The sequence below is a fragment of the Sapajus apella genome, unplaced genomic scaffold, assembly GCF_009761245.1.
Source record: "Sapajus apella isolate SASKATOON/1434 unplaced genomic scaffold, GSC_monkey_1.0 scaffold2, whole genome shotgun sequence".
Classification (NCBI taxonomy): domain Eukaryota; kingdom Metazoa; phylum Chordata; class Mammalia; order Primates; family Cebidae; genus Sapajus; species Sapajus apella.
In genome coordinates, this window is record NW_022436942.1 from 29,883,152 (window position 1) to 29,897,195 (window position 14,044).

General features: G+C 39.2%; 1 protein-coding gene across 3 annotated transcripts in view; it reads right to left on the minus strand.

Moving 5' to 3' along the window:
- Window positions 1-14,044, minus strand: part of PTPRR (protein tyrosine phosphatase receptor type R) — a 292,025-nt gene that overhangs the window by 20,844 nt on the left and 257,137 nt on the right. For all 3 annotated transcript variants that reach the window (XM_032295669.1, XM_032295671.1, XM_032295668.1), the window contains 3 exons: window positions 9,998-10,108; window positions 8,515-8,672; window positions 4,360-4,473 (listed from right to left, as the gene is read on the minus strand). In XM_032295669.1, the coding sequence (XP_032151560.1) occupies window positions 4,360-4,473; window positions 8,515-8,672; window positions 9,998-10,108 (383 nt within the window). The remainder of the gene's footprint in view (window positions 1-4,359; window positions 4,474-8,514; window positions 8,673-9,997; window positions 10,109-14,044) is intronic.

The window sequence follows — 14,044 nt, forward strand, 5'->3', positions numbered from 1 at the left end:
AGGAAGAATCAATATCGTGAAAATGGCCATACTGCCCAAAGTAATTTACAGATTCAACGCTATCCCCATCAAGCTACCAATTGCCTTCTTCACAGAAATGGAAAAAAAAAAACACCTTAAACTTTATATGGAACCAAAAGAGAGCCTGCATAGCCAAGTCAATGGTAAGCAAAAAGAACAACGCGGGAGGCATCACACTACCGGACTTCAAATGATACTACAAGGCTACAGTAATCAAAACAGCATGGTACTGGTACCAAAACAGAGATATAGACCAATGGAACAGAACAGAGGCCTCGGAGGCAACACAACATATCTACAACCGTCTGATCTTTGACAAACCTGACAAAAACAAGCAATGGGGAAAGGATTCCCTGTTTAATAAATGGTGTTGGGAAAACTGGCGAGCCATGTGCAGAAAGCAGAAACTGGACCCCTTCCTGACACCTTACACTAAAATTAACTCCAGATGGATTAAAGACTTAAACATAAGACCTAACACCATAAAAACCCTAGATGAAAATCTAGGCAAAACCATTCAGGACATAGGCGTAGGCAAGGACTTTATGACCAAAACACCAAAAGCATTGGCAACAAAAGCCAAAACAGACAAATGGGACCTAATCAAACTCCACAGCTTCTGTAAGGCAAAAGAAACAGTCATTAGAATGAATTGGCAACCAACAGAATGGGAAAAAACTTTTGCAGTTTACCCATCTGACAAAGGGCTGATATCCAGAATTTACAAAGAATTGAAACAGATTCACAAGAAAAAAACAAACAAGCCCATTCAAAAGTGGGCAAAGGATATGAATAGATACTTTACAAAAGAAGACATACATGAGGCCAACAAACATATGAAAAAATGCTCATCATCACTGGTCATCAGAGAAATGCAAATCAAAACTACGTTGAGATACCATCTCACACCATTTAGAATGGCGATCATTAAAAAGTCTAGAGACAACAGATGCTGGAGAGGATGTGGAGAAATAGGATCACTTTTACACTGTTGGTGGGAGTGTAAATTAGTTCAGCCATTGTGGAAGACAGTGTGGCGATTCCTCAAGGACCTAGAAATAGAAATTCCATTGGACCCAGCAGTCCCATTACTAGGTATATATCCAAAGGAGTATAAATCGTTCTACTATAAGGACATGTACACATGAATGCTCATTGCAGCACTGTTTACAATAGCAAAGACCTGGAACCAACCCAAATGCCCATCGATGATAGACTGGACAGGGAAAATGCGGCACATATACACCATGGAATATTATGCAGCCATCAAAAACGATGAGTTTGTGTCCTCTGTAGGGACATGGATGAATCTGGAAACCATCATTCTCAGAAAACTGACACAGAGCAGAAGATCAAACATTGCATGTTCTCACTCATAGGCGGGTGTTGAACAATGAGAACAAATGGACAGAGGGAGGGAGGCACTACACACTGGGGTCTGTTGGGGGGAAATAGGGGAGGGACATTGGGGGGTGGGGAGTTGGGGAGAGATAGCATGGGGAGAAATGCAGATATAGGTGATGGGGAGGAAGGCAGCAAATCACACTGCCACGTGTGTACCTATGCAACAATCTTGCATGTTCTTCACATGTACCCCAAAACCCAAAATGCAATAAAATAAATTAAAAGAAAAAAAAAATCGGGGACAAGACTGTTAAGGATGGGAAGGGAAAAACTAATCTGGATAGTGAAATTTGAATGTTTAGTTTTTTAGAAATAAGAGAAACTTCACCGATAATTTTAATAATAATAAAGATAACATAATAAACATTTATTGAGGGCTTACTATGTGCCAGACCCTATTCCAGGTGTTTTATGTATATTATCTCACTTTTCAGAATAATCTTGTCTTTTTCTTTTTTTTGAAATCCTAGGATATAGCACATATTGCTAAGAGCATATTTTTTTGAAAAAAGTTTGAAAGGTAAGTATATGGCCTAGCATGGTGGCTCATACCTACAATCCCAGCACTTTGGGAGGCCAAGGTGTGAGGATTGTTTGAGCCCGGGAGCTCGAGGCAGGCCTGGGCCCTGTGGTAAAACCCCGTTTCTACAAAAAATATATAAAAATCAGCTGAGTATAGCTGATTTTTCTACAATCAGTACACGCTTGTAGTCCCAGGAGGTTGAGGCTGCAGTGGGCCGTGACCACACCACTGCACTCCAGCTTGGGCAACAGAGTGAGACTCTGTCTCCAGGCAAAAAAGAAAGGTTAGTACATAATTTCATTTTCTAGGAGACTCTAGGTCATAGGGCTAAAGCTGAAGGAAGCCAACGCCTGTGTCTCTCTTTGTTTCATTACTTCCCAGCATTTATTTCTGTCTGAAATTATCTTGGTTTGCTTATTATGTCTTTTTCTGCTAGCATGTAAATTCTAAAAGAGCAGAAAATTCTTGCTTAATGCAGTATTTGCAGCATCGAGACCAAGGCCTAAGGCATATGAGGTGATTAGTAAACATTTGTTGTTTGTTTTTAGAGACAGGGTCTCATTTTGTTGCCCCAGCCAGTTGCAAACTCTTGAACTCAAGGGATCCTTCCGCCTGGGTCTGTCAAAGTGCTGGGATTACAGGTGAGAGCCACTGTGTCTGGTCAACATTTCTTGTTCCACTGTAGTACACTCAATTACTGAGCAGAGATGCTGGCTGCTCATGATTTTGTGCCTTCTCTCAAGCAGAATCTGATCACTTTCTCCATCACTAACTCAACCGTCCATTTACCCAGGCAGGCTTAGTCGTGGAGCAACAAAGAGGAGAAGTTTCTTGTTAATTTTGTTTTCCAAACAGAGATTATAACAAAGGTCATCAAATCATATCTCTATAAAAATGACTCTTCCATCTCATCCTCAAGGATGGCTACTATCAAAAAAGCAAAGCCAAAAATAAAGAGTTGGTGAAGATGTAGAGAAACTGGAACCCTCGTGCATTGTTGGTGGGAATGTAAAATGGCGGAGCCACTGCAGAAAACACTATGATGGTTTCCTCAAAAAATTAAAAATAGAATTCTGTATGATCCACCAATCCCACTTTTTAGAGGTATACTCAAAAGAACTGAAAACGGGTCTTGAAGAGATATGTGCATACCCATGTTCATAGCAGCAGTATTCACAACAGTAAAAATACAGAAGCAACTCAAGTATTCGTCAATGGATGAATGGATAAACAAAATATGTTACCTAAAATGGAATCTTATCCAGCCTTAAAAAGGAAGGAAATTCTGACACATACTACAAAATAGATGAACCTTGAGGATATTATGCTAAGTGAAATAAGCCAGCCACACAAAGACAAATACTGTATGATTCCACTTACATAAAAGGTGCCTAGAGTGTTTAAATTTCCAGAGACAGAAAGCAGAATGGCAGGTGCCAGGAATTGGACTGAGGGAGGAATAGGGAGTTTTTGAATGGGTACTGAGTTTTTCAACATGAAAATAATTCTGGAGATTGGTTGTACAACAATAGGAATGTACTTAACTCTACTAAATTGTCCACTTATAAATGGTTACGATGATAAATTTTGTCATGTGCATTGTGTTACAATTTAATAAAAAGACTAAAAAATAACTTTGGGTGCCAGGTGCAGTGGCTCTCACCTGCAATCCCAGCACTTTGGGAGGCCAAGGAAGGAGCATCCCTTGAGCCCAGGAGTTCTAGACAAACCTGGGCAACATAGTGAGACCCTGCCTCTAAAAAAAAAAATACAAAAATTAGTCATGTGTGGTGGCACTCGCCTGTAGTCCCAGCTACTTGGGAGGCTGAGATAGGAGGACCACTTGAGCCCAAGAAGTCTAGGCCGTAGTAAGCCATAATCACACCACTGCACTCCAGCTTGGGTGACAAAGTGAAACTCTGTCTCAAATAACTAACTGACTTACTTACTTCAGGCCAGGTGTGATGGCTCATGCCTGTAATCTTAGCTCTTTGGGACGTCCAAGTGGGAGAATCACTTGTAATCAGGAATTCAAGAACAACCTGAGTAATATAACAAGACCCCATCTCTATAAAAAAAAAACTAAAAATTTAGCCAGGCATGGCGCACACCTGTAGACCTAGCTACTTGTGGGGCTGAGGTGCAAGCATTGCTTGAGCACAGGAGTTTAAGGCTGCAGGGAGCTGAGACTGCACCATGGCACTCCAGCCTTGCTGACAGAGCAAGACCTTGTCTCAAAAAAGAGAAAAAAAAGGGCTTTTAAATATAAGGCATATACTTAAGCATGTTACAAGCATCTCCATAGAGATTTAGGACCTTGGAGCCTGGGATGTTTATGTATGAAGTCAGGCAGATGAGATCAGGCTGTGAATGGTTACACTGCTCTGAAGGCAAGCCTCTGTGACACTCACCTATCCATTCGAAGCTGGCAGACAATGCTTAGTGCATCCACGACTCCTTCTTCTTTCAACTGACGACAGCCAATGGATGTAGCAATAAAACACCCCGTTCTACCTATTCCTGCACTGAAAAGAAAAAAGAAAAGGAATTTTAAAAGTGGGGGAAAATGACAAAGATAAGAAACATTCTTTTAAAAGTGTACTTTTAAATCTGAAACCAAAGTTAAAAATAGTATTCATGTACTGAGTATTATAAACCTGGCCCCGTGCTAAGTGCTTAAAATAGATTCTTTCATTTAATTATAAGCAGTAGGATGAGAGGGGTGGAGGGAAGTGATGAGTGGGGGGAATAGTAAAAATGCATTATAATTGTTCTAGCAAAAAATAAAAAATAATTAAGGTTTGCACTTAGGCAAGATACAGCAGTAGAAAGGAGGGGAAGATTTAGACATATCACCAATGTGAGTCTGCAGGACTGGAGCTGAAGAGGGAGAAAAGCGAAAGTTAAATACAACTAGGCCTAGACAGAAAGAAGAATGGTGATGCTTTGAGGCCAAGGGCATCCTGGAATAGTGTGAATTTGAAGGGGAAGGGAAGGGGAATTTGGTGTTGGACATACTGAAGTTGAGAAGTCTAGTAAATAACTGAGCAATTGAAGACTGGATTCATTTTAGGAGAGGGTGTACCTCTACAAATCCGTATTTCCAAGAGATTTGTATAGAGGTGATAATTGAACAGAAATGCTGTCTGTCCTGGTGGGTTTACACATTCAACTGCCTTAGATGACATGCCCATAAAATCAGCCTTACAAGCACACGTGCTCTCTGTCCCTGTCTGCAGCTTTAACCACTAACGGCCTCTATATAAAAGATTATTTCAAATCTTCATCTAGACTCCCTAAATTTCCTAAACTCTAGATTGTCATTCCATCTCCTCCTTACTATTTCACATTTGCTTTCAGTTCAACGTGTCTAAATTCAATGTATCTAAAACAGAATTATCTTTTCCCTCAATGGCATTACCAGCCAGCCACAAGCTTTCCAGCCTAGACATCTTGCAGCCACCTTTTGCATCTCTCCCTTCCTCACCTCCCACATCCAATCTGTTACCGCTTCTTTGATTTTCCATCTCTGCTGAGGCTGTGGATTCACGCTTTCCTTTCTATAGACTGTACTCACGTTTTCAACATCTCCTTTTTTCATAATTAGCAGCGATCTCATTATAGTTTCCAAGTCTCAAGTCTTTTCCTGGACAAATTTGCACAGCTGCTAGGTTCATCTTTCTGAAATAGGGACTGAATTATAATATTCCCTACTCAAAAACTGTAGATGGCTCCCATTAGTTATAGCATAATGTCTAATCTCCCTACTATGGTATTCGTGACCTTGCAAAATCTGAATGTGACTAACCTTCAAGCCTTACGCATTTTGCTTTCTTCTTTCCTATGTGCCATGATTTTCACTTAACACAAACTGTTGCAAAATGGCTTTTGGTTTTCCAATTTTTCTGTGTTAACAATGTTTTCTCAGTCAGAAATGCCCTCCCTCCTTTTAAAACCACAACGTTGATTATTCAAAAGGCTCAGTTCAGCATTATCCTGATTTTTAGAGGGTTTCCTCAGCCCCCATGGTTGGAATTAATTGCTCCCCTCTTGGCACTCAGACGTGCCTATTTCTCACGTTTGGCACTTGTTTTCTGCGAAACATGAGTGCAGAGGAATTTGGGGGAGGAGTGGCTCTCTTTTAGTTGAAGTGTCCATAGAAAGTTCATTTCATTGAAGAAATGGGATTGGAACTGTGCCCCATGAGTGACAGGTATTTTGGCTGTCATAAATGAGAGAGAATACTCTGGGTATGATTTACAACAATAAGCAGAGCAGCTTGTCTTGAAGAGAAAGTTATTTTAGAGGACCTGTTGGAAATAAGGATAGAAAGGTACCCTGGGATCTTGTATGGAAGGCTGAGGTTTAAATCCATCCTTTTGTAAAAAAATAACAATTTGATGAAGACTATAAACTTCCACTCTTCAGAAAAATTCACGAGTTTATATATGCAAATGTGCTCAAATAATTTCAAGGAGTTCACTGACCACTGCAGTTCATGCACAGTTTCAAGGTCAGGGAATTGCGCTCCAGCTTTTCTTTTTCTTTTATTTTAAGCAGTGTCTCCCTGTGTCACCCAGGCTGCTGGAGTGCGGTGCTGTGATCTCTGCTCACTGCGACCTACGCCTCCTAGGTTCAAGCGATTTTCCTGCCTCCGCCTCTCAAGTAGCTGGGAGTACAGGCCCTCGCCACCATGCTTGGCTAATTTTTGTATTTTTAGTAGAGGGGGGGTTTCACCATGGTGGCCAGACTGGTCTTGAACTCCTGATATCAAGTGATCCACCCACCTTGGCCTCCCCAAGTGCTGAGATTACAGGCATGAGCTACTGCGCCTGGCCCATTGACAAGCTTTGAGCAGAGACTTCATGTCAGGCGAGACGGAGAAGGGCACAGGTAGGCCATGGTGGTGGTGAGGGCATGGGGAAGTACGGTATGTGTGCACATTTTACCAGCTACTTCTTAAATACATGGATGAGGTCATAAGGGCCTGAACTATTGTGGCTGGACAGGAAATGGTGATTATGGGAGAAGCTTTGAAGGGAAAGGCAATCTAGTCACTGATTAGATAGTGAGGCTGGAGTTAAAAGAAGGGCCAGGGAGAACTGTCAACATGAGATGCTGAGTGACTGGAAGAAAGATAGTCTTCTTCTCAGAAATAGTAACAAGAAGGGGAGCTGGTTTTATAGGGGAAGTCACTAGTCCATTTTAGATATCCTGAGTGTTTAATGACTTTGGGTGGGGGACAGTTCCAGCCCTATAGCATAGCCAATTAGGCTGCTTTATTTATTTTTATTTATTAATTTTTTTTGCTCCAAGTTAGGTTTAGGATAAGGCCAGTGTTATCTACCTTTGGATAAACAGACACATAGTAAACTGTACTCTTAATTAAATCACTCAATCTCAAAAAAGGAGGCTAAAATTATACTCTAAAATAATGTATGATATTTATTAAATATATCATCAAAAGCCATCTTAAGAGACCTATGTGGTTAAACAAAGCAACAGAAATTATTTTGAGAAAACATGAAGAATAAATGGGTGGCTGGGCATGGTATCTCACGCTTGTAAGCCCAGAACTTTGGGAGGCCAACCCAGGCAGATCACATTTGAAGTCACGAGTTCGAGACCCACCTGGTCAACACGGTGAAAGGCCACCTCTACTAAAAACACAAACATTAGCCAGGCATGGCAGTGCATGTCTATAATCCCAGCTACTTTGGAGGCTGAGGCAGGAGAATCATTTGAACCAGGGAGGGGGAGTCTGCAGTAAGCTGAGACGGTGCTCCCCAGCCGGGTGATGGAGTGAGGCTCCTTCTCAAAATAAATAAATAAATAAATGGTTGATCATATAAATTACCTTAAAAATGCTTGCTTCAGTTTGGTTACATTAAAAGGAAAACAAGGGGAAGGAGGCATCAGTTCCAGGAGGAGAGTTTTGAACTAGAAATGAGGGACAGGAACCACCACACACCCTGCTGCTGTTGTTGGCCTGGCCTCTGGTGCTCCACGTTCTGGTAACAGCACTTTGTTTTCCTTTGGTGAACTACCACTTGCTCACTTCTTATTTCATAAATTTGTTTCAATCTGTTTTTCCTGAGATAACTGTTAAAATAATTGACTGGTTTTCACCAAACTTGAAATAGTAATAAATGTTACCGAGATACAAACCAAGCAGAGTTCGGATGTCATCATGAAATCACAAAAAAGCCACTGATGATTTCAAAAAATGCATTTTAATTCCTGGTCCTATAAGACTGATGAGACTAAATGAATCAGTGTTTTAAAGCAGGTTACTGTTGAATAAGGTCTCCTGTTTACTGAGCCACTTATTTCGAACTTGTATTTCACCCATTGTGTAATCATTGTTTTCCAAAAATGCCTCAAAACATGACTTCACTTCTGTCAGCATAATCTTGATTAAGACTCAAATATTAGGGAGTTAACCAATTTCAATAAATTATTTGCCAGCAAAGTCACATCCAGGAAGCAAAACCCACTTCTACCTGCTCTATGACTTTATAAAGAATGGGCTATTGCTTAGACAGAAAGTACTGTTCACGTCTTACCTGCAGTGGACAACCACAGGCCCTCGGCCCTGGGAAGCAAGTCTGTCTTCTTCTACATCCAGCATGAGCTGTAGGAGGGGCTGGGCACTGTCTGGAGTCTTGTGATCGGGCCATGAGGTGTACCAGTAATGCTTCACATGTTGGGTGTGACTTCCTTGCTGAAAATAGCAACAGGCACCAAATGCCTCATTCGCTTGTGGAACTAAAAGTCATCCAAACCACAATACTGGATGCCTTTTATCACCCCCATCTTGCTGGCAACTTATTTCTAGGTGGGAAAAAAATCTATAAGGTTTTTGAAGAGTGCCCTTTTACTTTGAGAAGACTTTACTGTCCGTATCCTGATCTCGAAGTGAGAAAGTTTTACCTTTGTGAAGATTTGTATCTCTACCTATAGTTATAATATAGATCATATATGTAACATATGCTAAATATATATTTATAATTTGTTTTAATAAACAAGATGGTAGGTGAAAATGTAGCCAAGAAAGAATGGGATATATTTTGTTTCCTGTTCCATGAGCATTCCTGACAAGTTATTATAAACATATTAATAGAACACTTAATTTCATGTCAGTCATGCTATTACTCCTACACTCATCTCCAACTCCAGTATTTAATAGTGAGGAATCCCAGCAATAAAGAAGCTACAGGAGGTCCCTCTATTGGAAACACTTTGGGCGAAGGCCCACACACATCAGCACAGGTGGGGGTGTGGCATGAACCCGGCACTCCAGAACGTGTGTTGTAAACCAGGTTTCGGTAACTGCCTTCCTATTCCAAACTTCCCAATAAAATCCATCCCTGTAGCTCTGCCTCTTGTTTTCTTCCTCTTTGTGATGATTTTGTCCCAGCAGTGAGGCTGCAGATAAGATCGAAAGTTTTGGGTGATTATTCTCCAGAAGCAAAAGTAATACCATGGCAACATTTCTCAGCATCTGCTGCCCAGGAGTTAAATAAGATAGTTTTCCTATGATGTAATCTCGTCTGGGGAAAATCCCTATAAATTACTGTAACTCCACGCTTCGGAAGATCTCATCCACACTTCAGGCTTGTCTTGCTTCCCACTGCCACCCACAATTGCAGATTTTCTCTTTCACAGCTTCCAGGCCTTACTTAAAGCTGCTTAGACCAAAATGACATTAAAAAAAATCATGGCAAAGTCTCCAGCACAGCCTTTAGTTAAAAGCTTTCAAAAGTTTAAATCAGAGATGTTTTATTAATGCAAATTAGAGGATCACAACATCCTACATAATGAATTTTCTTAACATCTACTTACATTGATTTAATTATACTGCATACTAATAGTAGTTGACAACACAAAAATACATGAGGGAATGATTATAGTTTCTCTTAGATCTTAACACTATTTAATTTGCTTAAATTGAATTTGTAGTACTTATTAAGATAAATAATTTCAAAGTAGAAATGTAATCCTCTAACATCATCTACTTTGTAGATGGCTATAGCTACATAATCTTACCTTTAAGACAAGGTTTCGAATGGTGTAGTTATCACATTCATTTACACTGATAACCAGAACCTCCACTTTCCCGTATATCCCTCTCTTTTCCGGCCAGTACAGCACACATTTCTGGAGGAGGGGAAAGAGAATACAGCAAATGTTAATGGCTTTTATTAGCCTTGGAGTACTTTTCATTCAAGCACCTCAAGAGTTTTACATGATTAATTTTAAAAAATCAAATATCAATTTTTATAATTTTGTAAATGTGTTAAAACCACAATTGTAAATCTTAAAACAGCCAGGTTTTATGGTATGTAAATTATATCTTAAGAGATTTTTTAAAAAGTATCAATTTTACAGGTGCCTGTCAAACAGTCACTGCTGACTCTGTACAAAAAAAAGGCAAAATTTCCCAAAACTCCACAGAGAAATTAAGAACTAATTAAGAACTAAGCTAAAAAATTTAAGAATTAAGAAATCAAGATCCAAATATAAGAATTTATCATGTGCTCATTAGAAATAAAAAGAATGTTTTCCCACAATAATTGAGGAAAGTTATATTTTCCTGCTTCATCAAACTGGTGTCTAATGAGAATATCTAATGTGTTAGATGCCATAGAACCAAGTTTCCCTTACATGTAAGGCAGATATAATGACCATCAATACACCTATGGTATTATGTTTTCCTTGACCAATGTTTTTTTTCACTTATGAAACTAATTTATAAAAAAGATGTTAAAAATATTTTTATAATGGACCCTCCCGAGGGGCTTTAAAAAGAGTGATAATAATTATACTGCAAGCAAGGCAACGTGGTACGGTGGTTAATGTGCAGACTTTTAACTCAGAGCCTGGGTCCGAATTTTGGTTCTGCCATTCATTACCTGTGAATCCATGAACAAGATACCTAACTCATTTGGTTACAGTTTCTTTACGATTCGCTACATGAAAAGTACTTAGGATAAAGCCAGGCACAGAATAAGCACTTAAAAACATATTATTGTTATTTTAAAACTACTGGGTGATAGATTTTTTGCCTAAAGTGATTAGATCTTCATGCACTAAATATTATTTTCATATTATATCCAGTTACCATTATTAATTAAAAATTGCAAAGTGAGATGCAAGCATACATATGTCATATTATTTTGCTTTTTAAACTGCAAAATAACTATTTTTTTTTTTACCACAAATTTTGATGATAAAGAATGTAAAATGACAAATGTTGATGTTTTATTTTGAGTGCTCTTGGAAGCAATGTTAATATCAGAAAGTTTAAATAGCACTGATTTTCTCCCAACCATCCACACATTTACGTAGAATTCTTTCACTTGTTGCCTTCAATCAGGACCTTTTAATACCCAGGACACTTGTCTCTTCACATCTATGTCAAAGGCATATGAAGACACTTGATAAAAATTTAAATGCTTATAGATTTAAAAGAGCAGCAAAAGACTCGCAAAATTACAGAACTGAAGGAAAAGGCACGTAGAGTATCAGAAACACGCCCCCAGGGCTGTATCGCGCTAAGCACCACTACTCTACATGCTAGCACAGGGAAAGAAGTCACTTCACCTAGGAAATCAGTTTCTTTCATCCATTACAATAAAAGCACATTTACATCCTCCACATTTTGACCCTTTTTTCAAATGAAGTAAATTGTTTCCGCTTTATTTACATGCCACCCAAGACTCTCTGGCTACCAGACCAAAAGGCTTACTCTGGCTGACTTTACGTTAACATTAAGAGAAGAAATCTTTTTAAAATAGAGCAACTCATTTCTCTCCAAATCTATGAGTTGCCAAATGTCTACAATTTACCCACTTTGTTAAAGGTAATCATACTAACCAATTTGCCTGGTTTCTTTCAACGAAGCATCAATTATTTTGCTGTAAGACCCGAGCTATTGTGTATCTTAAAACCCATGCCTCCCGATGAGTCCAGGAAGAATGACAAAGAATCTTGAAAAAGGTATTGAACAAAGAAAGAGGCATTCATTCAGCAGTCCAGCAGTCTGTCGTACGTGCCCCATTGTCCATGATCAGACCTGAGCAGGAGGCCTCTCTTTAGGAAGGGGGCTCTCAAAACCAGTAAGAAAAGCTGCAAGACAGGAGCTTGCTGTCTGCACCCTGATTCTTAATACTTGAACAGGCTTCTGCACCTACTTGATAAATGGAAATGCTGCTCGCTTCTCTCCCAAGCTTGCAGGGGCCTTCTTGAATGTTTTTCTTGACTCATTACCAAAAAAGCAATTGGCAGCCAGCTCCCAGTAGATAATGCAATGTGACTTGTTCATTCACATAACCCTTAATTAGCATCCCATCTCCTTTCTGAGATACAATAGCTTATTTTTACACACTGAATACATTCTTCCCCCCATTTAGATGACAGTAGAAAAAGAGACCAGATAAATGTGGGTACTTTTGAATATGAAGTGGCGGAGAGCTGCAAATGCAGTTGTTTCTGAGAGTACAAGTTCATGTTCAAATTATTTTCCTGTACAGCTTTCTAGGGTTTCTTTATTGTGGTGCTAACAGTGAGATAAAAGAGGCAGAAAATGCAAGGAAGAAAAACGCTGCCTTACAGATAATACTGTGAAACCACATTCATTGTAGGTAATTCAAAATAACATGCTATTTAGCAGAATATAACCCTAAATCATCACTATTCTTTTGCTAACTAGGCTTATCCTTTCAGTAAAATTATCTATTAATTCTAAGAATCCATAATTTGGAAGAAAAAAAGGGTTTCCAGAGGACTGTGTCTCTTGTGCAAACAAGTAATTATGAAACCCTGACTGAAAAGATTTTGGACATTAACCAGTTCTTTGTAATTGGTGGTTTACAGCAAATGTAGGATGTGTAACACAAAGAAATGCAAGCGTTTTTTTTTTTTTTTTTTTTTTTTTTTGAGACAGAGTCTCATTCTGTCACCCAGGTTGGAGTTCAGTGGCACAGTGTTGGCTTACTGCAACATCTACCTCCCAGGTTCATCTGCCTCAGCTTCCCGAGTAGCTGAGGTTACAGATGTGTGCCACCACATCCAGCTAATTTTTGTATTTTTAGTAGAGATGGGATTTCACCATGTTGGCCAGGCTGTTCTCGAACTCCTGACCTCAGGTGATCCACCCGCCTCTGCCACCCAAAGTGATGAGATTACAAGCGTGAGCCACCACTCCCAGCCGCAAACTCATATTTTTATGATCTTTCTTTTTCCTTGATTCTCCTTCTGGCCCCCACCAAGTTAGGGCTATTTGTGTTTAATGAAGAAGAAAGTCTAGCTAGTGGTTTAGTTGCCTGAAAAAAAATCTATTTTTAAGTTATTTTTCTTTTAGATTTTGTATATTTAAATATCAGATATTGCTCTATAAGCTAAGCATCTGTATCATCACATAGAATGTGGCTCTAAGTAAATAAAATCTTCATGCTTAGCTTCATTTGGGTTATATTAATATATGAGAGGGATAGAATGGGTCAGATTATCTAAAATTATTATTACTATGGCTAATCTTATTCCTAGTGCTAGGCTCAGAGATTTAAGTACCTTCACCAACATCATTTGGCCCCTTCCACAATCCTTTGAAGAAGATAGGGTGGATAGCAGGTATTATTATTTAAATTATTTTTCAGCTGAGGACACTGAGGTTCAGGTGTTTTGATAAGGAAAAATTGCCTTGGGGGCTAGAGTTTTCCAAGAAAATACCACTTTATGAATGCAACTTTCTATCTTTGCTTTCTACAGTGACTCTTAACAAACCCTGTTAACCACGGCATTGACCAATGTCCTCTGTTCCCTCCTTCAAATATGTTGAGGCACATGCGGCCCTGCGTGGTCTTAGTTCATGCTCTTCCTAAGCTCAGTACTTCTGATATCATCCTTTCATCTGTATGCTCTTCGAGTTGCATTTATATCAAAACCCCTTTATGGCAGTTGTACTCATTATTGAAGTCCAGCAATTTAATTACATATTACAGACATTAATAAAATTTGAGTGTTAAAATTAAAAAAAAAGTCTTATGAAATAATTGTGTAAGTTGAGTAAGCTTTTCACTGGTGAAAACAGTA